Source organism: Hippopotamus amphibius, chromosome 11 (assembly GCF_030028045.1).
Source record: "Hippopotamus amphibius kiboko isolate mHipAmp2 chromosome 11, mHipAmp2.hap2, whole genome shotgun sequence".
Taxonomy (NCBI): domain Eukaryota; kingdom Metazoa; phylum Chordata; class Mammalia; order Artiodactyla; family Hippopotamidae; genus Hippopotamus; species Hippopotamus amphibius.
The window spans coordinates 82,766,785-82,790,335 of NC_080196.1; the positions used below are offsets into that span (position 1 = coordinate 82,766,785).

At 41.1% G+C, this 23,551-nt stretch overlaps 1 protein-coding gene across 2 annotated transcripts in view; it reads left to right on the top strand.

Annotated features, from left to right (window-relative positions):
- Positions 1-23,551, top strand: part of PTPRM (protein tyrosine phosphatase receptor type M) — a 720,054-nt gene that overhangs the window by 555,315 nt on the left and 141,188 nt on the right. For both annotated transcript variants that reach the window (XM_057698229.1, XM_057698230.1), the window contains exons 15-16: positions 19,023-19,174; positions 22,768-22,842. In XM_057698229.1, the coding sequence (XP_057554212.1) occupies positions 19,023-19,174; positions 22,768-22,842 (227 nt within the window). The remainder of the gene's footprint in view (positions 1-19,022; positions 19,175-22,767; positions 22,843-23,551) is intronic.

The following is a 23,551-nucleotide window of genomic DNA, read 5'->3' on the forward strand; positions in this document are numbered from 1 at the left end:
CACCATTAATGAGAACCATCAGAGTGAGGGTGGTTTACTTATCAAATATTGCACGAAACCCTTAGGAGATCAGATCCCAATTAGCAGTTAGAGCAATCAGATGAAATCATAGTCAAGTGATTGCCCTTGAAACATAGAGACATTTTGCTTAACCTGAACTTGAACTCTGTTTCCTCTGTGACCCCCCACCAACACCCAAAGCTACAGCTGATTTGAGAGGGTGTTTACTTTGCAAGCTGCAGCTCGATGCATTCCTAATAGAAGAGTAGGATAGGAGCAGACATGAAGAAAAGCGTTGTCCAAATGGCAGTCCAGAGTGCCTTCCCTCGTTCGCCTGTGTTCCCCAGTACTGTGCAGAGTCTGTATCTCACACGCATTATTGCTGCTCTCGCTGCCTCCGTGGTGGTTTTTCCTGCCTGCCTATCTTGGCAACTTTGCGTTTCTCAAGACAGGAGAGCGGATGTCTTCTCCCGTCATATCCCAAGCTGCTGGCACATTGCTGGGCTCGCAGAGAGTGCTGAATGAATAAACACTAGGAAAAGAAAGAGTGAAAGACATCTTTTGTGGATTCTCAAGTATCCAAGAACAGCAGCATCATTTGAAAGAGCAGTCGGCTGTTAGAGAAGGGTTCTGTCTTATTTTCCCTCCTCACTGCTGCGTCCTTACCAAGTGTCAGGAAGTGTACTTCACCTGTATTCTCACTTAATTCTCATAATCACCCTACAAAGTAGGTGATACACTCGTCCCATAAGGGGGAACCCACACTTAAGAAAGTGCCTGTGTCTTTCATATGGAAAGCCAGAGCTGACAAAATGTGTGTGTGTGTGTGTGTGTGTGTGTGTGTGTGTGTGTGTGTGTGTGTTGGGGGTGGGGGAGGGGGTTGTCTCCTCTGGTTGCTGCTATTTACTCAGTGAAGTAAGTATTCACTTGCCAGAGGAGAGGGAGGGGCTCATGGAGGTACAAAGAGACAAGAGAAAATGGACAGTTCTTTTCCCTAAAATGTAATCCCTGTATTATTATTTCCTGAATAGCTTTTCTCGTCTAAGTATTACATCCCCCCTTCTCAGCTTCACCTCCATAGCCTTTCACAGAGTGACTCCTGGCCTTCACTGTAGGTAGGCAGCTCAAACCCTGTGTGTTTTGGTGAAAGTTGGTTGACTTATTACAAACTCCAAAATGCACAGCCATATGATAGTGATTGTAAAAATTAATGATTGTATTTTGTCGGAATGAAATGTTAAGAGAACTTTAAGTTGGCGGCCTAGAGTTGCTGGATAGAAATTCAGCCCATTTTTCCAGTGAACATTTTAGCAAATAGTTTTCAACTCCATCCATCTTAATATAAGCCTCAAATATTACAGAGACTTTTCACGTAATTTTTTTTTTAACTTGTATTTTTATTTTATTTTATTTTATTTTTTGGCACACGGGCTTAGTTGCTCCGCGGCATGTGGGATCTTCCTGGAGCTGGGATCGAACCCGTGACCTCTGCATTGGCAGGCGGATTCTTAACCACTGCGCCACCTAGGAAGCCCTCGTGTAATTTTTGTAGCTCTCTACGTCATTAGCAGAATGAAATGCTAAGCATTCTCCCTGTGACTCAGGGAGCAGACCCTTCACAGTAGAACATTCCTTTGCGCAGCCACCAAGGAAACCCAAAGTCACAGAATTGAAAAAGAAATGTGCATGTGAGCAAAGGAAGCTATAAGCAAGAGGAAAAGACAGCCTCAGAATGGGAAAATATATTTGCAAACGAATCAACAGACAAAGGATTAATCTCCAAAATATATAAACAGTTCATCCAGCTCAATATCAGAAAAACAAACAACCCAATCAAAAAATGGACAGAAGATCTAAATAGGCATTTCTCCAAAGACAACATACAGATGGCCAAGAGGCACTTGAAAAGCTGCTCAACATCACTAATTATTAGGGAAATGCAAATCAAAACTACAATGAGGTATCACCTCACACCGGTCAGAATGGGCATCATCAGAAAATCTACAAACAGTAAATGCTGGAGAGTGTGTGAAGAAAAGGGAACGCTCTTGCACTGTTGGTGGGAATGTAAATTGGTACAGCCACTATGGAGAACAGTATGGAGGTTCCTCAAGAAACTAAAAATAGAGTTACCATATGACCCAGCAATCCCACTGCTGGGCATATACCCAGAGAATACCATAATTCAAAAAGACACATGCACTCCAGTGTTCATTGCAACACTATTTACAATAGCCAGGACATGGAAGCAACCTAAATGTCCATCAACAGATGAATGGATAAAAAAGATGTGGTACATATATACAATGGAATATTACCCAGCTGTAAAAAGCAATGAAACTGGGACATTTGTAGAGACATGGATGAACCTAGAGACTGTCATACAGAGTGAAGTGAGTCAGAAAGAGAAAAACAAATATTGTATATTAACACATATATGTGGACTATAGAAAAATGGTACAAATCAACCGGTTTGCAAGGCAGAAATAGAGACACAGATGTAGAGAACAAACATATGGACACCAAGTGGGGAAAGTGAGGAGGAGTGGGGGGGAATGAACTGGGAGATTGAGATACCAAATTATACACTCTAAATATATGCTGTTTATTGTCTGTTAACTGTATCACAATAAAAGTTCTTAAAAAAAAAAAAGAAAGAAATGTGCATGTGAGATTTCCCTGGTGGCGCAGTGGTTAAGAATCTGCCTGCCAATGCCAGGGACACGGGTTCAATCCCTGGTTTGGGAAGGTCCCACATGCCATGGAGCAGCTAAGCCCATTCACCACAACTACAGAGCCTGAGTGCCACAACTACTGAAGCCCTCGCACCTAGAGCCCATGCTCTGCAACAAGAGAAGCCACCGCAATGAGAAGCCTGCCCACCACAATGAAGAGTAGCCCCTGCTCGCCACAAGAGAAAGCCCGCGCACAGCAGCCAAGACCCAATGCAGCCAAAACAAAAAACAAAAACAAAAGAAATGTGCAGGTGACTGAGGGCGATTTGGGCTGTTTTTGCTGTTTCTCTCAGCCCCAGGAGTTTTAACTGTTCACACTGCTCAAGCCAGTACCCCAAACAATACAAATTGTGATTTATGTCAGCTGCCATATAAGTCTGCTGTCATGCCATTTAATGGGGAGGTAGGTGTTTTATAAATTAAACAAAGCCATGAATCTCTTCTATGTGTATAGGCTATGCAAGGGAAGCTTTCAAATACATCCCACCCGGCTCTCTTCCCCCTTAACTCTTTGATGTGTGTGAAGAAACACCAGAGCACGACACAGATAGGTCATTATGTTTGAATTAGTTGGGGGTGGAAGGGGGGATGGTAGTCTTTCTCTTTGCTTCAGAATCAAAAGAAAACACAATACCTGCTGGGTATATCTCCCCTGAAAGTTGCCAGCACTGTTCACCAGAAAGCTCCTGGAGAAGCAGATGGCTTCTTTAATGATTAAACCCAATTTTTCTAAAATGCTAATTAGCTAGAGAAGGATAATTTGAAAGTCTGTCATACTTTGCAGGAAATGTCTTTCATGTCTGTGCTGTTTGCTCCTACGAATCTCACAGCCATCACCTGAGTTGGCTCAGTTTCTTGCTTTTTATTTAAATCATGTGACTCTTCAATCACAGAGAAAGGGGAAAGACGGTTAATGAGGAAAAGGAGAACCCCCTTTCAGGATGAAGTGCTCAATTAAATGGAAGGCTATTTTTCTATTTGCAGAAATCAGCCTCATTGTTACTCTTGAACTCTGCATTTGGAACAGTCACTTCAGCGGCTTCGTGTGACAAGTGCATCTCAATTCATTTTTCTGTAAATTTCCATTGAAACATGAAAAACTCAGTTGTCACTATGAAAGTTAGTTCTGACTCTGAGCTTGTCAAGCTAGAGGTCTTGGTCAGACTGTATTGGAAAAAATGAATTAAAGAAATGGAGACTTGACTTCGTTCTTGCCACTTAACCTTTCACAGATGCATCTTCTTTCATAACGTGGACTCACGTAGTCCAGCCACCCTCACTTATTTGTTCAATTAGCCATTCATCCTGTGGAACCTCCCATGTTCTGAGCTTGGCTGACACGTTCTTGACGTGTCACCTAAGGTGCCCTTCTATCATCTGTGCTTCCTGTGATGTGGATGAGAGCTGGAGGCTGAATCAGATTCAGGCTTCTTGTTTTGGTAGCAACTGCTCATGGTCACACCTTTACTTCCCGTCACGCTGCATCAGGAAGCACAGAACGCTCAGATTGATTAGCAGGTGGTGGTTTCGCCAACCTGATCCATCCATTACAGAGTTCCACCTCAGCCTTTCACTTGATGGCTTTTTAAGCTACTGATGATGATTGCCTAGATCTGTTATCTTATCAGGGGCTTCAAAATGGTGACATCCTAACTCCATCACTCCATCCATATTTATTAAGTGCCACCTCGGCTCAAATGTTTGGTTATCCTGAAATACAGTTCCTATAGGAAACTCGAGATGAACGTTTAATTCATCCCCTTTGTTTTCCAGTTTCAGAGTGAATTGGTGCCATCATAACTTTATATACAGTAACCAGTAGTACCATTATGGATTCAGAGATTTCTACCTATTTAATATGTTTGAATGCTTTACAACAACTAGTGTTTGCATGTTCAGAGCATCTCCGCTTTGGCCATGAGGAGCCCCTTCAGGTTGTCTCTTGCCTTATTTCACCATGACTCCAGAAATCTTTGGAACTTCCCTGCTTTCTGGTCCGACAGGATGGTCTCAACTCACCTTGTGCATTGTCTGCCCCGTGACTGGAATCAGCCATTTCTCCAAGAAACCTTGGGGTTTTAGTCAGCAGTGGCACTTAGAGAACACGTTCTGGCTGCAGGGGTGCTCACTGAACCTGGTTGCTTCTAGACCTAATCAGCTACTTTCACCACCATCTTGAACCCTGTTGTCTGCTTATCTTTCTGCCGTATCTGACAAGCCAGCATCCAACTCATCCCCTTTGTCAGTAGGAAGAGAAAGAGCACCAGGTATAATAAAGTATAAGAATATCTTTATAACCTCAGGGTTGGGAATGCCCTAAAACCATCATGGACATAACCATAAGCTTTTGTATACCAAAAGACACCATAAACAAAATTTTAAAACAAGCTATAGACTAGAAGAAAATATTCTTAATATTTATATGCCAAAGTACTAGTGGCCTAACTGTAAAAAATACCTAGACATCAATAAGAAAAGACAAACCCAAATGTAAAAATGGACATAAAATATACATAGGCAACTTACAGAATACCAATGTATGGCTAAGTGACATTCGAAAATATATTCAACCTCACAAATAGTCATACACAAATCTATACAATATGAGATGCCGTTGTTTTACCCATCAGATTGGCAAACATTTTTAACTGATACCAAGTGTTGGTGAGTATGTGGGAAAACACAACTTGTTAAATATGATAATTTAGTACAACTTTGGTGTTACTTTTGAGGTTTCATTCTAACTTTGAAAAAATTCCTCTGTTTTCTATCAAACACCCCCTACGTACACACATACATAATAAATAAGTAGCATATAATGGCCAGATTATTTGCTTTTCACGTTTCTAATAACAAGTAAGGACCTTTCGCTACAAGTAAACCAAAGTACTAAAATAAATCTAGTTTGCTTTGTCTTTCTCTATAAAAAAGAGAAAACTTACAAATTCAGAATCAGAGGTAAAATGTTTTGTGTGATTTTTATGTTTTTCCGTGGGGAAGAAGATATTTTTGTCAGTAAAGTGACCATAGTTTAGAATAAGTTAAGAAATCATAGGCCTGGATTGGAAGAGTGGTTGGTAGGTAAATAGATGTTTTAGAAAAGCCAAATGGCCAGTCAGATGACCACAAGAATGCCTGTAAGTGATGAGATATGAAAGCTGATTGCTCTGGAGGGGGTCTCTCTTGGTTGCTGTGTTCCGTGCAGGTTGCTAGAGCCCCTAAAGACACAGGTTGTATTTGGCCCTGCATAAGTTAACCAGCAGCTATATTTTGCACTTGGAATAGAATGATTTTATGCGAACTTTTCATCCTATATATTTATGAGCTCCTTGGATACTCGGTTCTGTATATCCAAGGGGTCGCCTGGATTTTACGATAATGTCCCTGGTTAATTCAGATACAGAAGACACAGTTTTCTTGTTTATTGGACTCCGATTTCCCTGTGTGCTGACACCAATGGCCTGCTCTGTTTTATTAGACAGGCGTTCCAATTCTTTAGTGAGCTTAACAAACTTCGTCAAGAGGAAACTGGAGGTACTATTCCGATATGACATGCATTAAAAATTCCTCCCTTTCTCACTTGTATTTATAGTCTGATGGTGGATCAACAGTGTACCAATTTAGTCTTGCGGCAGAGTGACATTTTTGAAGCTATTAAATCTCAAGATAATGTGCACGCACGAAATTCAGCCTCATAAGCCAACTGTGCACGGGGACCCGCTAGCGCTAATGTCACTTTATTCCCATTTTGCTCTGTTGTGGAGTGTACCCGTTTCCTATTTTATGCCATCACTGGTTCTAGTCCCTCTGGATTCATACTGCCCTGATGCAAGAAATAAAACTAAACAAAATATTACTAAGGATGACAGATACTGCATCTATTATTTTTACTGCTGATTTTTTTTAATGTTTCAAAATCTTGGGCTGGTCTGGGAAATTACTGTAGGCGCTCATATGAGCTGTGATTTACTCCCAAGTGGAAGATATGTGTGTCAGGAGAGGGGGGGGAGAGAGAGAGAGAGAGAGAGAGAGAGAGAGAATGTGTGTGTGTGTGTGTGTGTGTGTGTGTGTGTGTGTGTGTGTGTGTGTGTGTGTGTGTGTGTATTTTCTCGTTGCAGTCTGTTTTTGGAGGAGGCCAGCTGAAAATATCATCAGACAGTTACAAGACAGGTGCTCTCACCCTTCAGGCCAGATAATGAGGGGGAGGGGAATGGGGAAAGTTGGGCTCACAAGGAATTTCTTTTTGGTAGGAAAGGTAACCAGGGAGGTGGGGAAGATGCCCGAGCAGATAGGAGCAATGGGGGAGAGAGATAATTAAGCGCATTTCAGGACTGACCCAAAGGCTTTTCCTCCAAGGCTGTTATAGGGGCAATGTTAAGTTCAAGTTACCCCCAAAAACGAGTTGTGGGTTTTTTTTTTTCAATTTCTCTTTATCACTTAGAAAAATTCAAAGAAAACATCTGCACCATGTTTTCTGTTTCAGACTGTCAGGGTTCTTTTTATTCTTTCCATATCTTGAGATTTAACTGAAAAGCTATAGAATTGATCCCTGAGAAGCATATGTCAGTTCCAAGTACTGATGCGGGGACCTTCAGATTCATTAGCTATGCATCAGAGTACTGTCTCTCTGTCTGTCTCTCTGTCTGTCTCTCTGTCTCTGTCTCTCCCTCTCACACACAATTATGTTCATCCTATATTTTTATAATTAGGAAATAATATGATTAATCGAATAATCAGAATAATAAGAACAAATGGAAATATTTGTTGAGTGCATACCACAGGCCAGTACAGTTCCAGGGCAGGGGATGTACAGCAAACAAAAGAGGCAAAAGCCTGGCCCTTGTGCAGTGGACGCTAACATTTGCTGAGAAACAGGGACATACCTGCGGGCTGCAAATTAAAAAGGTGGCTCCCCAACTGTATCCGGACAATGCTTTCCAATCAGAGGTTACTCCAGAATTCAAAGGTGAGGAAAAGTTCTATCAGTCAAACACTCAAAACTTTAGCTACTTTTACTCCCTCCAGAAAATAGCAGATTCTATTCTTAGTTCTGTTAATTCCAAAAATCAAACATAGGATATTGGAATTGTTTTGTTCCCACATGTTAATTTAACATATGCATCCATGAATTTTCTTGCAATAAATAACATGTTTCTGATCCCTTTCCTTACTGTAATTCCTGATAATAACTGGTCATCATCAGAGTCATACAAAAGGTATCCACGTCATGATTTTGAAGTGGTCCTAGATTGTCATACATGTAATTTCAACTTCTTTTCAAAGAAAGTCAGCCTTTACCAGATATTTCCTTTACACTTCCTAAGTTTGAGAAAGACTAACTTTTCATTAAATTTGTGTAATATGACTGTTATTTGAGCCTCTACAACACGAAATGCTCACAGGTATGGTATGTGTACATGGGCACAAAGAGAGATCCTGACAGCTACTTGCCCAAGAATTCCACTGGGTTCTTTGTTTCTCTTGCCTGGTGTGTGTTTCTTGCAGACATCCTGACTGGTCAGTGGAGCACTCTAGGGTGTCTTTGCTGCTAGGTCACCCAACATACAGCTGTAGCCTTAAGTAATATGTTAATAAAATCAGCCCCCATTTCTCAGTTGCAGGGGAGGAAGGCCTGTGTCTAAGGCCCCCTCCCAGTCTGCCTGAGGCCACACCAGCCTGTAAGTTCATCTCATCACAGGGTCAGGAGGTAAACTCTGAAACAGAGACCCAACCAAGATCAAAACCCTGACTTGTCTCCACGTGAAACTCTATTCTTGGTGATTAGCACATACCATGTTCACCAGGCAGTGAGGACCAGAAGGCAACTGGGTGGGGAATGAGTGTGCTGACAGCACTGCATCTACCAGACCCAGATGCGGTGGTTTCTTAGGGATGCCCAGTGAGCAGCGGAGTTAGAAGAACACTCTTACCTTGGGCGACAGCCGCAAAGTCCCGGCTGGCAAAGAAAACTAGCCTTTATTTTCTGTGTCCGGATTTAAGCAACCAATAAAGTTTGCTTACTGATGCCAATAGCAGTCTCATGGAGATGGTTTTATCTCAACACGGGAAACAATGCCAGAGGCCTAGAGTTGTCCGGCCATGTGCTCTTGGGCAACTTAACACCACTGTGCCTCAGTTTCCCTCTCTCTGAGATTGGGATAACAATACTAACCTCCTCACTGAGCTGTTGTGAGAATTCAGAGTTAATGAATGTAATGTGTCTGGTTTATCTGAAGTCCTACATAAGTTTTATAATTATTATCCTCATTGTTTCTCTATTAGCTGTTTTAGTGCTCGTTCTTTTGTGTTGAAAATATTTTAAATGATGGACCATTTTTTTCCTTTTCCTTAATGTTTTACCTTTAAAAGCAACATCATCTAGTAGCTCTCACAGATCCATCTTTAAGAGGACAGCCCCCTATTCACTGAGGCTTATTCAGCTGGATCTTGGCACTTTGGTATAATGTATGCATTCTTTGACTCAACCACTATCTATTTCATCCCTACTGTGAGAAAAAATTAAATACTTCTCCGTTCCAGCCTCTGCCCCAGTCCTTAATTAAATCGAAGCACACACTTGATTATAGAAGGCAGGACCAGAAAGCCATTTGCCTTCTCCTTCTGAAGTCTGTATGCGATTTGCGAATCCCTGTAGAATTTTAAATGACAGATTATTTAAGAATGAAGACACCTTTTTTTTTTTATAGCCAACCACTGATCTTCAGGTCAGTGTTACCATGTCCTTTGTTGGTCACAATCTTTGTTGGCGTAACCCAACATGGCAGGATCTCTAATAGGTGTGGGAGAGGGGCCAGTCAGGCTCATTCGGGAACCGCGTCCTATAGCCCTGTGTTGCGATAAACCAGGAGTGAGACTAGGTCCAAATTGAGGTTGACCTTTGGATTCCTAACCTTTGAATCTGCTTGGTGCCCACGGCAAACATGCCCTTCCATCCTGATCCTCTGATAGTCGCCACTCAGTTCAGATTCAGGGAGGAAAAGAAGAGGAGGAGTCATTTCTGCTTTCCTCCCAGCGGTGCTGCACCTGGGTCTCCTAACTGGTGGCTACGTGTCCTGCGGCTCTTCCTCCCATAGGACATGATGCTGAAGACATCATTCTTCCCCATATTTTCTCTAGCAGCTCTAATTCATGCCTGTCACATAGTTAATAACTTGCCAAGGAGTTTTCGTCCATTTCCTTTGCCCTCATTCCTTGTTTTTTTTGTTTTCTTTGTTTTTTGTTTTTTTGTTTTTTAATGCCAGGAAAGATATATAAAAGAAGTCATGGAATAGAATGAGCGTGAAGGGCCATCCTTTGAATTTGAATTCATCCCATATTTTTCTCCTTCTCCTCTTTTGTTCTAGTTGGGAAATTTAGGGTTATTACTGGCTTTTTTTCTCCCTCTTATTTTTTTTCCAGGCAGTATTGCAGGCTTCTTTTTTTAATAGACTTTATTTTTTAGAGCAGTTTTAGGTTTACAGCAAAATCAAACAAAATGTACAGCAAGAGAACAGAGTTCCCGTGTACACTCTGCTTCCACACACACAGCTTCCCCCCGTCAACATCCTGCACCAGAACCATACCTTTATTACAACTGATGACACCTCATTGTTACCCGAAGTGCATAGTTTACAGTAGGGTCCACTCCTGGTGTCACATGTACCATAGCTTTTAACAACTGAATGATGACACGTACCCACCATTACATCATACAGAATAGTTTCATTTCCCTAAAAACCCTCTGTGCTCTGCTTAGTCATTCTTCCTTTCCCTCCTGGAAAACCCTGATCATTTTTTTTAATTGAAATATAGTCGATTTACAATGTTGTGCTAATTTCTTCTGTACAACAAAGTGACTCAGTTATGCACATATATACATTCTTTTTTCATATATTTTCCATTATGGTTTATCCCAGGCAAACACTGATCTTTTTACTGTCTCCATAGTTTTGCTTTTTGCAAAATGTCATAGTTGGAATCATACAGTATGTAGCCTTTTCAGATTGGCTTCTTTCTCTTGGCAATATGCATTTATGTTTCTTCCATGTCGATAGCTCATTTCTTTTCAATACTGAATAACATTTCATTGTCTGGTTGGACTACAGTTCATTTATCCATTCATCAACCTACTGAAGGACATCTTGGTCGCTTCCAAGTTTTGGCAATTATGAATACAGCTGTTATAAACATCTATGTACACGTTTTTGTGTGGACAGAAGTTTTCAGCTCCTTTGGGTAAATACCAAGGAGCATGATTGCTGGATCATATGGCTTCTATTCTTTTGAACTTATTAAGGTGTGTTTTATAGTCCAGAAAGTGCTCTATCTTTGTGAATGTTCTCCGTGAACTTCAATGTGTGTTCCAGTATTATCAGATGAAGTTTTCTATAGATGTCAGTTAAATCAGGTTGATTGATGATGCTGTTGAGTTCAGCTATGTCCTTACTCATTATCTGCCTTACAGATCTGTCCATTTCTGGTAGAGGGGTGTTGAAGTCTCCAGTGACAGGAGTGGATTCATCTGTTTCTTCTTGCATTTCTTTCTGATTTTGCTTCACATAGTTTGATGCTCTGCTGTTGGATTGTTATGTCTTCTTGAGAACTGACCCCTTTATCCTTACCTAATGCCCTTTTTACACCAGATGACTTTCCTTGTTTTGACATTTGCTTTGTTTGAAATTTAAAAAGCTGCTCCTGCTTTCTTTTGATTACTGTTAGCAGGGTATAATTTTCTCCATCCCTTTACTTTTAATCTATATGTATCTTTATTTTTAAAGTGGTTTTCTTCTAACAACAGATTATCCGGGTCTTGCCTAAAGTTAGCAATAAACATTTACATCCAAATCAAGTCCACTTTCAAATGGCACTATACTGCCTCACAACCAGTGTAAGTACTTTGTAATAACGAAATATTCCTAATTCCTTCCTCATGTCCCTGGTTTCATTCTCATTTGGTTCACTCATACATAACTATAGCCATCAACAATATTGTTGCTATTATTATTTTGAACAAACTGTTATTTGTTAGATAAATTGAGAATAAGCAAAATAAAAGTTTTTATTTTACTTTCATTTATTCCTTCTCTAATGCCCTTCTTTTCGTTATGTAGATCTGCTTCTGACCTGGTCATTTTCCTTCTTTCTGGAGAACTTCTTTTAAGATTTCTTGCAAGGCAGGTCTACTAGCCACAAATTCCCTCAATTTTTTTAAATTTATTTTTTACTGAAGTATAGTTGATTTACAGTATGGTGTTGATTTCTGCTGTACAGCAAAGTGATACATACACACACATTCTTTTTTATGTATTCTTTTCCATTATGGTTTATCACAGGATAGCCTCGATTTCTGTCTGAGAAAGTCTTTATTTTTCCTTCAGTTTTGAATGCTATTTTCACAGGGTACAGAATGCTAAATTGGTGGTATTTTTCTCTCAATAGTTTAAATATTTCACTCCACTCTCTTGTTGCTTGCATGGTTTGTGAGAAGAAGTCACATATAATTCTTATCTTTGCTCTTCCTCTTTCCTTGGGCTTATTTCAACATTTTTTCTTTGTCTTTGACTTTCTGAAGTTTGAATACGCTAGGTGTAGAACTGCTGGTATTTATCTTTCTTGGTGTTCTTTGAGGTTCTCGGGTCTTTGTTTTGATATCTGACATTAATTTGGGAGAAATTCTCAGTCACTATTGCTTCAGATGTTGCTTCTCTTTCTTTCTTTCTCCTCCTGGTTTCTCACTACACACATATTACACCTTTTTTAGTTGTCCCAAAGTTTGGGGACATCCTGTTACCTTGTTTTACAGCCTTTTTTTCCTTTGCTTTTCTGTTTTGGAGGTTTCTATGTCATATCCTCCAGCTCAGAGAAACATTCCTCAGCCATGTCCATTCTCCTAATGAGCCCATCAGAGCACGCTTTGTTTTTGTTGCAGTTCTTTTTTATCTCTAGCCTTTCTTTCTGATTCTTAGAATTTTCATCTCCCTACTTTTGTTTTCCATCTGTTCTTGCATGTTGTCTACTTTTTCCATTAGAGCCTTTAGCCTATGACTCATAGTTATTTTAAATTCCCAGTCTGATAATTCCAACGTCCCTGCCATATGAGCCTTATTCCAATGCTTCCTCTGTCTCTAAACTGTGTTTTTGCCTTTCAGTATGCCTTCTAACTTCTTGTTGACATCCAGACTTAACGAACCAGGGAAAAGGGACTTCTGCAAATAGGTCTTTAGTAAATGTGATAGTAAGGTGTTGGAGGAGGGAAGGTGTGCTATAGTCCTGTGATTGGGTCTCAACCTTTTAGGGGACTTGTGTCCCGGAGCTGTGAAAGTGCTTCAGTAGCCACACACACACACACACACACACACACACACACACATACACACCCCACCCTTGGGTGGACAGGATGGCTGGAAGAAGCTGGATTGGTTATTTTCCATCCCCCAGATAGGTTAGGCTCTGATAAACCCCAGCAGGTTAGGCTGTAGTAAAATAATACTCTTGAGGGCATGACCTTTTAAAAAGCACAGAATGCTCTGGATGTGTCCCCCTCCTCCTGCTCCTTCTGCTGCTGCTGGAAGCCCAAGGTGAATTTTTCCTTCAATCTTTATTTTGAGAACCAGGTAGGGCTCCTGGAGATAAAATTCAAAAAGGTGTGGGGTCCCCCTAAGTCTGGATCCCCCTGGAGTTTTAAAGAATCAGATTTGTCCACTCTGAGACTCCATTAATTCAATCACAGTTTAGGTTTTTCTACCCCAGTGCTGATTCTCACACAGATTTCTGCTTATTGGTTTCTGCTCTGATGAGTTGTGACTCTATATCTGCCTGTTTGTCTCTGTAGTTTGGGGGGCAGCAGTTTGCCCTGTGACCTCAGTTATCTGACAAGTTAAGAGGAGTTGTTCATTTTCCATATGTTCAGCTTTTTACTTGTTGTTAGGACAGAGTGATGACCTCCAAGCTGCTTACATGCCCGACTGTAAACTGAAAGTTCTCTCTCCAATTATTTATGCTCCATTTTTAGATGTTGGTGGGAACATTTTGTTGTTGTTGTTACTAAGGGTCTTTGAGATTCATGCAATCCAAATTTAGAGATTAGAGATTTAAATATTTCAGGCAAACATACTTATTAAAAATCAAAATGGAAAATAAATTTACTTGTGTCTTTCGATAAGATTGCAAAGAAAATTGCTTCCATTTTAGGAGTTTTCCTGCACAAAACACTATTTCATTAATTAAGTTCACAATGTTTTTCTGACTGTTTTAAAAGTTTTCTTTAAAAAAAAATACAGATCTGAAACACAAAGTCCAAAAGACAAATAGGAGAAAGAAAGAAAATAAATTTCCATGTACCCACACTTATTCCCAACTCTCAATTCTAAATCTAACCTTCCTCAACCATCTGTAATTATGGACTACAGCATTTAGCTGTGCAGGAGGACAAATCAAAAGTCCCAAGCAATGACTCAAAATCTCTGTGACCAAGCAAGCTACTTTTGATTAGTAGGTGGTAGAAAAACCGTCTTTTCCAATGCTTCAGTGTGACAATTGTTAATTCGGTTAACAAGCATATTTAATACCCCTGCTTTGTGTAAAACGTTGGCTAGGTGCTAGTAAATTAATCCTACTTTTTTCAATACATAGTATTTAGTTATGAGGTGATAGAGTATTCACGTTTGAAAGTAATTTGGTCATAATTATAATGTAACTTGTAAGGAAATGTAAATTAATGAAATACTTTACCAGACAGAGCACATTGTTCTAGAATGAGTACCTTTGGGGTCAACAGAGTTCTGGGGTACAGTTCCAGTTCCACCATTTGGACAATTTATTTAACTTCTTGAGACTCAGTTCTTTCATCTATAAAATAGGAAGTAAGAATAGCTCTTACCAGGTTACTAGGATTAGATGAGAGAACACCACTGCCATACAACAGTTGTGCAATATATGTCAGTTTCCACTCCTTTCCCTTCCAGCACAGTGACGTTTCTAAGTGCTGCATTAGTGTAAAGCAGAAGTGTCCACAAACATGTTTTGTTTGGGCCACATAGCCTTTTAAATTTTTTAATTTGAATTATTTGATGATACTTAAAATTCAGATAGTTGGTATAAAATCTGGATTTCTGGTTTCTCCTCAAATTCACAATGTCTGGGACCCCTATGGGGCGTCCACCCTCTGGAACTGAGAGATCGTCTCCCCTTCCGTTTCTCCAATGCCCACCACTCCTTATTGTCTTAGACCTGCTTCACTCCCTGTGGGACCTGCCAGGCCCCCAGTGAGACGTTTATATCTGTGGTCAGAGTGAGGTTGATGCCGGAAGGCTTGCTGGGGATATAGGAGCTGTGTTTTGAAGGTTCACAGGCACAGAGTATATGCTTAATGGACATGAGCTTAAAGCTGTGGGTCTCCAACTGGACCTCTGCTGGACTTGAGCAGGTTCTCACGAGTCCTTAATGGGTTTCTTTTGTGCTTAAGGAAGATCAGCAGTGGAGTGTGTAGCGTGACATCACTGAAATTAGTTCCCACACGGGAGATTAGAGAGGAGAAAGATCTTTCCAGTACAAGCTTGGCTTTTACTGGAGCACACATTCTCCCTGCACCACCACCTCCCGCCAGCAGTAAGAAGCACTTTCACTGACATTTCCTAACCTGTAAGGATTAGAGAAATACAAGCAAGAGAAGACAAAGAGGGAAGTCTGGAGAACTTGACTACATCTCTCTTCATAGGCAAAACAAAAGAAAATATTGAGGCAGTTATCTACATAAATCAGTCCAAAGCAAATTAAAGAAATTCCAGCAAAGGGGGGACGTTTTGCCTGAATGATGGCTCTAATTATCTCGGTCCTCCACTTTAGTGCTCCTGGGGAGACCTGGCTTACGAATGCTTTTCCAGTGAGCTGGCAGATGCAGAAATGGAGAGCACATGTATTTGCTGTAACCGCAGCTGTGGATCTGGAGCCTGTGTTGCCTCTGTCCAGAACACCTGTTGAGAGCATCCAAGCCCAGGCTCTGCCTCTGAGAGTAGTAGCATGATTGACTGAAAAAAAAGAGGGCTCTGGAGAAGATGACCAGGGTCTGCACACAGGCACCCAGAGGAACCATACCAGCTTCCTTTTCAAAACTTTACAACTTTTTTTTTATAAATGCAGTTTTAAAAATTTTTGTTGAAATATAGTTGACTTATAATGCTTTGTTAGTTTCAGGTATACAGCAAAGTGATTCAGTTATATATATAATATGAATATATTTAAGAATATATATTCTTTTTTAGATTCTTTTCCATTATGGGTTATTAGAAGATATTGAGTATAGTTCCCTGTGCTATATGGTAGGTCCTTGTTGGTTATCTATTTTATATAGAGTGGTGTGTATCTGTTAATCCCAAACTCCTAATTTATCCCTCCCCCTCTTCCCCTCTGGTAACTTCAAGTTTGTTTCCTATGCCTGTGAGTGTATTTCTGTTTCATAAATAAGTTCGTTTCTATCTTTTTTTTATATTCCACATATAAGTGATATCACATGATATTTGTCTTTCTCTGACTTACTTCATTTAGTATGATAATCTCTGGGTCCATCCATGTTGCTGCAAATGGCATTATTTTATTCTTTTTATGGCTGAGTAATAGGCCATCGTATATATGTGCCACATCTTTATCCATTCATCTGTCAGTGGACACTTAGGTTGCTTCCCTGTCTTGGCTATTGTAGACAGCGCTGCAGTAAACACTGGGGTGCATGTATCTTTTCGAATTAGAGTTTTCTCCAGATGTATGTCCAGGAGTGGGATCACTGGATCATATGGTAATTCTCTTTTTAGTTTTTTAGGGAGCCTCCATACTGTTCTCCATGGTGGCTGCACCAATTTATTATACATTCCCATCTTTACAACTTTCAGACTGTCCTAGAAGTTATAGATCATTTTCATTTTTCTGTTTAAAAATGTATCCTTTTTCCAACAACTTTTAGCGAATAAAAAAGGGGCAACTTATTAATGCAGCCCTTCTGCCTTCCAAGTATGAAATCAAAAGATTATTATAACTATGGGCAAGAAAGCATTTGGATTATGCGGCATTTGGAAATGAAAATAAAGGTTATCCATATGGTCTAATGTTGTCAGTGCCTTACACTGCATTAGTAATCACCTAATATGGGGGGGATTTTGATTATGCAGCTCATTTTAAATTCTGCCGTGTCCTAGGTCAGTCAGAGTCAAGATGATTTACTAGAAATAGCTGCCGTTTTCTTGTATAAATGCTAAGTGCTTAAGCAGAATTAGAATATTTAGGACATTGTATTTTTGGATTTATGGTGCTATGGTCTTCTTAAAGTGTCTCACTTTGTACCTTCTTCTTAAGCACCTCTGCTTCCCTTCTTGTCTGTCCTGGATGCATCAAACAGCCTCTGGTAGTGAGAGCTGTAAAACGTGTTTTATCTGTGTTTTATCTGTGTATTTGAATGTCAGTTTCCCTTAGGTTTTTATGGCTTTTGTCCAGGTCTCCGTAATTTAAGATTATGAGCTTCTGGTGGTTAATGAGCATGATACAGAGGCCAGGTTAAACTCTGTCTCCAAAAGAACCGGAACTCTTTCTGCTTCCAGGGCCTTTCTGCATCTCGTCATGATCGAGGTGGGGTAGGAGGGAGGTGGAGCCGGGGGACTCACTCCTCCACGAAACTCTGCAGGGAAGCCAACAGCTTGATTTTTTTTAACCTTCTGCCCTGCTGACAGCCTTGATGGGGAACTACTCTGGGTTCGTTTGGGGTTCGGTCTGGTGTCACAGCCATCTGTGATCCAGGAGATGCCCCTCAGAGGCCTCTGTCCCCTGCAGGCTGCCTCACACCTCCTCCCTTCGTGCACGCACTCTAGCAATGCTGTCTTCACTCATGCCTCGCCTGGGTTGTTCTTTGGTTCTGCGGGGCACCGCTTGGCACCCTTTAGACTCATTCTTTGATTATTTCGGTTTTGTCTGATGAATATCTACTAGGGGATCTACTCTTGGACCATGAGTATGGCAATGTCAGAAATAATTTAAAGAAAAGTTAGTAACTCTAGAAGCCTATCAGTAAGTACATTATGATTGTGTTGTAATAGGGTCTTTGGCCATTTTAATTTAGCTCATAGTAGGAGAAATGCAAGGTAATGTTTAGGCTTTACGTTCCTTACATGACTAAGGGGTTTTTTTTTTAAGTTGAAATATAGTTGATTTACAATGTTGTTAGTTTCAGGTGTACATCAAAGTGATTCATATATATATATATATATATATATATATATATATATATATATGAATATATCTCTCTCATGTTCTTTTTCAGATTCTTTTCCCATATAGGTTATTGCAAAATATTGAGTATAGTTTCCTGTACTATACAGTAGGTCCTGCTGTGTATACATTTTATATATTGTAGTGTATATATGCTACTCCTGAATTCCTAATTTATCCCTCCCTGATACCTTTCCCCTTTAGTAACCATGATTCTGTTCTCTATGTCTGTGAGTCTGTTTTGTAGATAACTTCATTATATCATTTTTTAGATTGCAGGTATGAGTGATAGCATATGATACTTGTTTTTTCTCTTACTTCACCTAGTATGATAATCTGAGTCCATCCATGTTGCTGCAAATGGCATTATTGCATTTTTTTTATAGCTGAGTAATATTCCATTGTATATATATGTACCACATACATATGTACCACATCTTTTTTATCCAGTCATCTGCTGATGGACATTTAGGTTGTTTCCATGTCTTGGTTATTATAAATAGTGCTGCAGTGAACATTGGGGTGCATGTGTCTTTCCAAATTATTTTTTTCTCTGGGTATGTGCCTAGGAGTGGGATTGCTGGGTCATATGGTAGTTCTATTCTTAGTTTTTTAAGGAACCTCCATACTGTTCTCCATAGTGGCTGTACCAACTTACGTTGCCACCCACAGTGTAGGAGGGTTCCCTTTTCTCCACACCCTCTCCAGGATTTATTGTTTGTAGATTTTTTGATGATGCCCATTCTGACTGGTGTGAGGTGATACCTCATTGTAGTTTTGATTTGCATTTCTCTAATGATTAGTGATGTTGAGCATCTTTTCATGTGCCTTTTGGCCTATGGGGGTTTTTCTGAGGACAAGCAAGAGATGGGTTTCCTCTTTGTGTCTGTGCAGCTGGCAGAGAACCTGTCATGTGAAAGGCACCATGAGACACTGTTAGGGACAAATACCATTAACTCCATACAAGTGATTCCCAATCGTTGGTCAGCACATGTCTTCCATCCTCCTGCATCTGCATAATGAACTCTTTGTCCCAAGGAAACTGGCCAAGAAGAGGAAGGAGACGATGAGCAGCACGCGGCAGGAGATGACAGTGATGGTGAGCTCTATGGACAAGAGCTACGCAGAGCAGGGCACCAGCTGCGACGAGGCCTTCTCCTTCATGGACACGCACAACCTCAATGGGAGATGTGAGTGTGCACTGCCCGACTTCAGGGCAGCTCTCGGGTTTCTGGGACTCCACGTGGTGCTGGGTGTTAGGAAACACAGCCTCCCTAGAGAATTCTGAGGCCCTGTTGGTTTCTCTGGTCCCTTCAGATGACCCTGAAAGCATCCCCGTGTGCCACGGTTGCTTAGGAACGGTAATGTGGGAGAGGTGATGGGACCAGAGCAGACAGCATGGGGAGCCAGGGCCACGTTTCTGTAAAGACCCGAGAGCAGTGACACGAAGGCCTCCCTCCTCGCCCAGAGGAAGGTACCTGCTTCTCACCACCCCTGTTGTTATTCAGCTCCTGTTTGTAAGCGAGCCAGGTGTGCAGTCACACGGGGGAAGCCTGTTATAAAACAGTTCACTAAATGGCAGTAACAAGCTAATTGTTTATTTGTTTAGCTGACAAGTTCTGCCTTTATTACAGGGCTATTAGTGGCAATTAATAAGTTAAACTGTATTTCCACTTCAGAAGGCTTACGTTTCACACCAGGTGGGTAAACGGAGCTCAGCTAATACCTTCCCGTGCTGCCACCTGCCATCCAGGTACAAGGTGTTATTTTAGGAAGCCAACAATTACATGGATTGGATAAATACAAAAAGAGCAGTTGCCGAGTCCCTGGTAATCTTCTCGGGGACCAAAAGTAAATCCCGTGGCCTAGGCCTTATGAGCCAGTTCACAGCCCTGCCAGGTTCAAGGTCAGAGGTTTCTTTACCGTGTGAAATCCATGCCCAAAGGCTGCTGCCAACACTGGCTGTGTAACCAGGATGCTGGACGGCTTGCGGATGGATAAAGGGCAGCTGTCACCCGTAGTAACAAAGTAAAGGCTGAGGATCCAGAGAAGCACAGACGCAGTCTCTTGGTGGGAGAGGTCTGATCCTGTGTGGACAGTGTGCGCTCCTGTCCTGACCACCCAGCTGGCCTCCCACCCTCTCTGATCATGCCTGGTGTGGTCAGCACCCTTCTCCCATGCCGCCTTTCCCCTACATTCATCAAGGCTTCGTAGAAAGGCGTGCTTCTTTCTGTTCACAGTGGCTACGCTTGTCCACCTTAGCCCAGTTAGAGGCCCTATGTTTATTTATCTGCCTGCACCCCCGGCCCGCCGGTGCGGGACTTCAGCAGACACAGCTCTTGCCCAGGCAGGCAGGATGCACTCCCCACCCGTGGTCATGGTCCTTTGCCCTTTTGTGTCGTTGTCAGTGTAGGTGTCAGAATCTGGGATACTTCAGTTTACCACAAATTCCATCCCTTTTTTTCATAGAATTTTCTCTGCTTTTTTGTAGCAAATATATTTTTCATTTAAAAATATGTAATGCATTTGACTGCCAAATAAAGCAACTTAGGATGCATTTGTTGGGTAGGAAGGTGGCGGGGAGACGTCTTTCCCATTACGGACAAGATGAGAATTTTTGTTGGAGCAGTTATTTCCTGAACGTCAGTGTGGAAGGGACCACGTGGATACGTGCTCTCTATTTCCAGGATAACCCATCAGTGTTCCAGATCTTCTATTTCATGGTGAAATTCCTCACAAATAAATTTACTTGAATTGCCTACCCAAAGAGCCGAAACCTACATTAGTAGTTTCTAGGCTTTTGAAGTTTGAGCAACAGGAGATATTTGCCTCTGGATGGGATATTTAATTTGGCATTGTCTTTTTAAAAACTGAATATATCTGTGGAAATCCAAAAATAATGTCCGTGTAGAGAGGGCTGCTGCAGAAGTGGGGGGTGGGGCAGCTTCTGGGGCTCACCTGCCAGGAGGCGGTATCCAGTGTCTCCATCAGTAAAGCCAGTGGAGGAAGCACAGCAGGAGGCATTCCACTCTCCTCCCGCTGTCTAAGCAATGGGTGGGTTTCATCCAGTCCCATCCATGGGGAATGACCTAATGGTACACTCTGTCTTGGTGCTCTCTCGATGCCTTTAACATAAGGGAGCAATTACTGGGGAAGGAGATTTTCATGAAAACTGTTCATTAGACCAGTGGGCTTCTGGCCTCAAACCTACTAGAAGCCCTGGGTATGTTTGAGATATTTTAGGATTGGGAAGCAAGTAGTTTTTAGCAATGAGATGGTGAGAAAACTGAGGTTGGGGAATTTAAAAATAAGCCCGAGCACATTTATGAGAGTGGGGAATAATCTGTCCACCAAAGCTAATGAGAATCATACCTAAGAGGGGGGAAAGTAGATACGGGCGGTGGGGATGGGTTTAATTTTTATACAAAAAAAGTGTTGAAAGTATATTTTAAAGGTGAAAATAAACAGTTATTCTGTATCTGCCTTGCACATTTTTACAAGACAAATAATAATGTCAGCAGGTAATAGGCATTATTCTCCCTGACCCTGGCATGTTTTATAGGCACCCAGGTTTTCTGTCCTTGTTTTTATCAATTGCCCTCTTTTTTTCCTGGCAGCTTACAATAAATGTGCATTATAAATGTGATACTTCTCTATTTTTAAAAAATATAATTGACAGGCAGCCTGGGTTCTGGTTCTGTCATTTACTAATTCTACACTTTAAAAATATAAGCACAGGTAAAATCATTGTCTGAAGGGAACTGCTCCAAGAGAGTGAAAATAAATTACCATGTCATCAGAATAAAGATAACGTGCAATAACCACAGGGATTTGTTAGCGCCTCCCATAAAACAGCCGTGTAAGTGGGTATTAGTGTCCTGATCGGGAACTCAACATCAAATAAACCATCTAACTACATGGAAGAATTAAAATTGAGACTTCCATCTAACCAGCTTGAGCACTTGAGCACATTCAAATCATTTATCCTTACGCTTTAGTGAAATTAAAGTGTTTTTAAAGCACTAATCAATTAAGATCTTGAAGAGAGTTAAACTACTTTAAAAATAGGAAATATCCACTTTCAATGGAATCAGATAAATTGGATGGGATTGACTCTACCTCTTAATAACAGGAGGAAGAGAAGGTGTAATAGTTAAATCTTGAGTGTGTCAGAGGAAGATTTCAAAGGAAAATAAGCATGTTTACAAGGATTTAAAGGCCAAATAGGACAATATGTAGGCCTGCAGCTTTCACATTAAAAATAGCACACACATGGAACATCATCTTTATTTTTCATAAAACATCATAGCATCATGAAAAGCTCTGAATATCCAGAATAGGAGGAAGGTGAGGATTCAGCAAACTACAAAAACATTGACATTTGTAATATTCTCCAAAAGCCACGTGTAGACACACTCTCATACTCTTAGTTGTAAAAAATCAGTTCAGCGTGATAGTAAAATTCCACAAAGGATGACTAGAAGTCAAAAGGGGAATTCATTAATTTCTCCATCCAAAATGTCGGCTGTGGTTGTGGGTTTTTTCCTTCATTTGTGGGATCAGAAAATCCTTTAAGTGATAAAAGGGTGCGTGTCCTCTAAAGTACAAGTAACTCCCCAGAGATGGTGGAGAGTGGTAGTATTTAGTGCAAAGACTCAGGTAAACCTCTGATGTTTCTTCAGTCAGCAGTCTACCCAGCATGGTTTCCTGTGAGTGACCTCAGGGCCATATTTTCTGGTGTTGCCTCTCTACCCCCGCTGACACACCTTTCTCTTATTTACAGCTGTGTCGTCACCATCGTCCTTTACCATGAAAACAAACACCCTGAGCACGTCGGTGCCTAATTCCTATTACCCAGGTAACAGAGCTTTCCATTGCTTCATCCTTTCGTAACCCCCGAGCAGTCAGAGTCACCCAGGGCTCACTTTGCTACCCACGATGCTGTAGGAGCTTGAATGTGTTTGATGTGCTGTAACCGATGCTTTCTGTGGCTTTCTACGGGAGAACTGGGGGCCTTTCATCAATCATTTACTGTTCTTTCTCTTTTTACTTTCTCTGCATTGACCTGCTTATGATGTATGACAGACCCATTTGTGCCAACTGCAATTTTAGGTGAGAACATTTCCCTTTATCACAGTTTATTACAGGAGTAATTTGGAAAGTCAGTGGCCACTCTGGAGGAGACGGGAGTTTGATGCAGGGGTCGTAACCAGGACGGGGGGTGGTGGATGGTCTGGAGGGGCGGGGGTGAGCATAGGTAAGAAAAAGGCTTTCTCCGAACACTCTCTGTTGATAAGAAAGGTTTGCCACGTGTGTGTTGAGAAGGATACCAAAAGGTTCCAATGAACGATCCCGGCTGTAGCACTCTCCCTGTCCAGGTTCAGAATTTAAAGTCGGCTTGAATCCCAGGGTAAAACACAGTATGTCGTCACTCAGCTGTGTGCTTGCAAAACCTGAAGTCTGTCCAATGTGACAGTCATAAACATGAAAATAGCTTCTTCTTATTTTCACTTATTGCTAAGCACCAAAAATAGTATTTTTCTAATTATGCCAAATGTTGTGCAGAA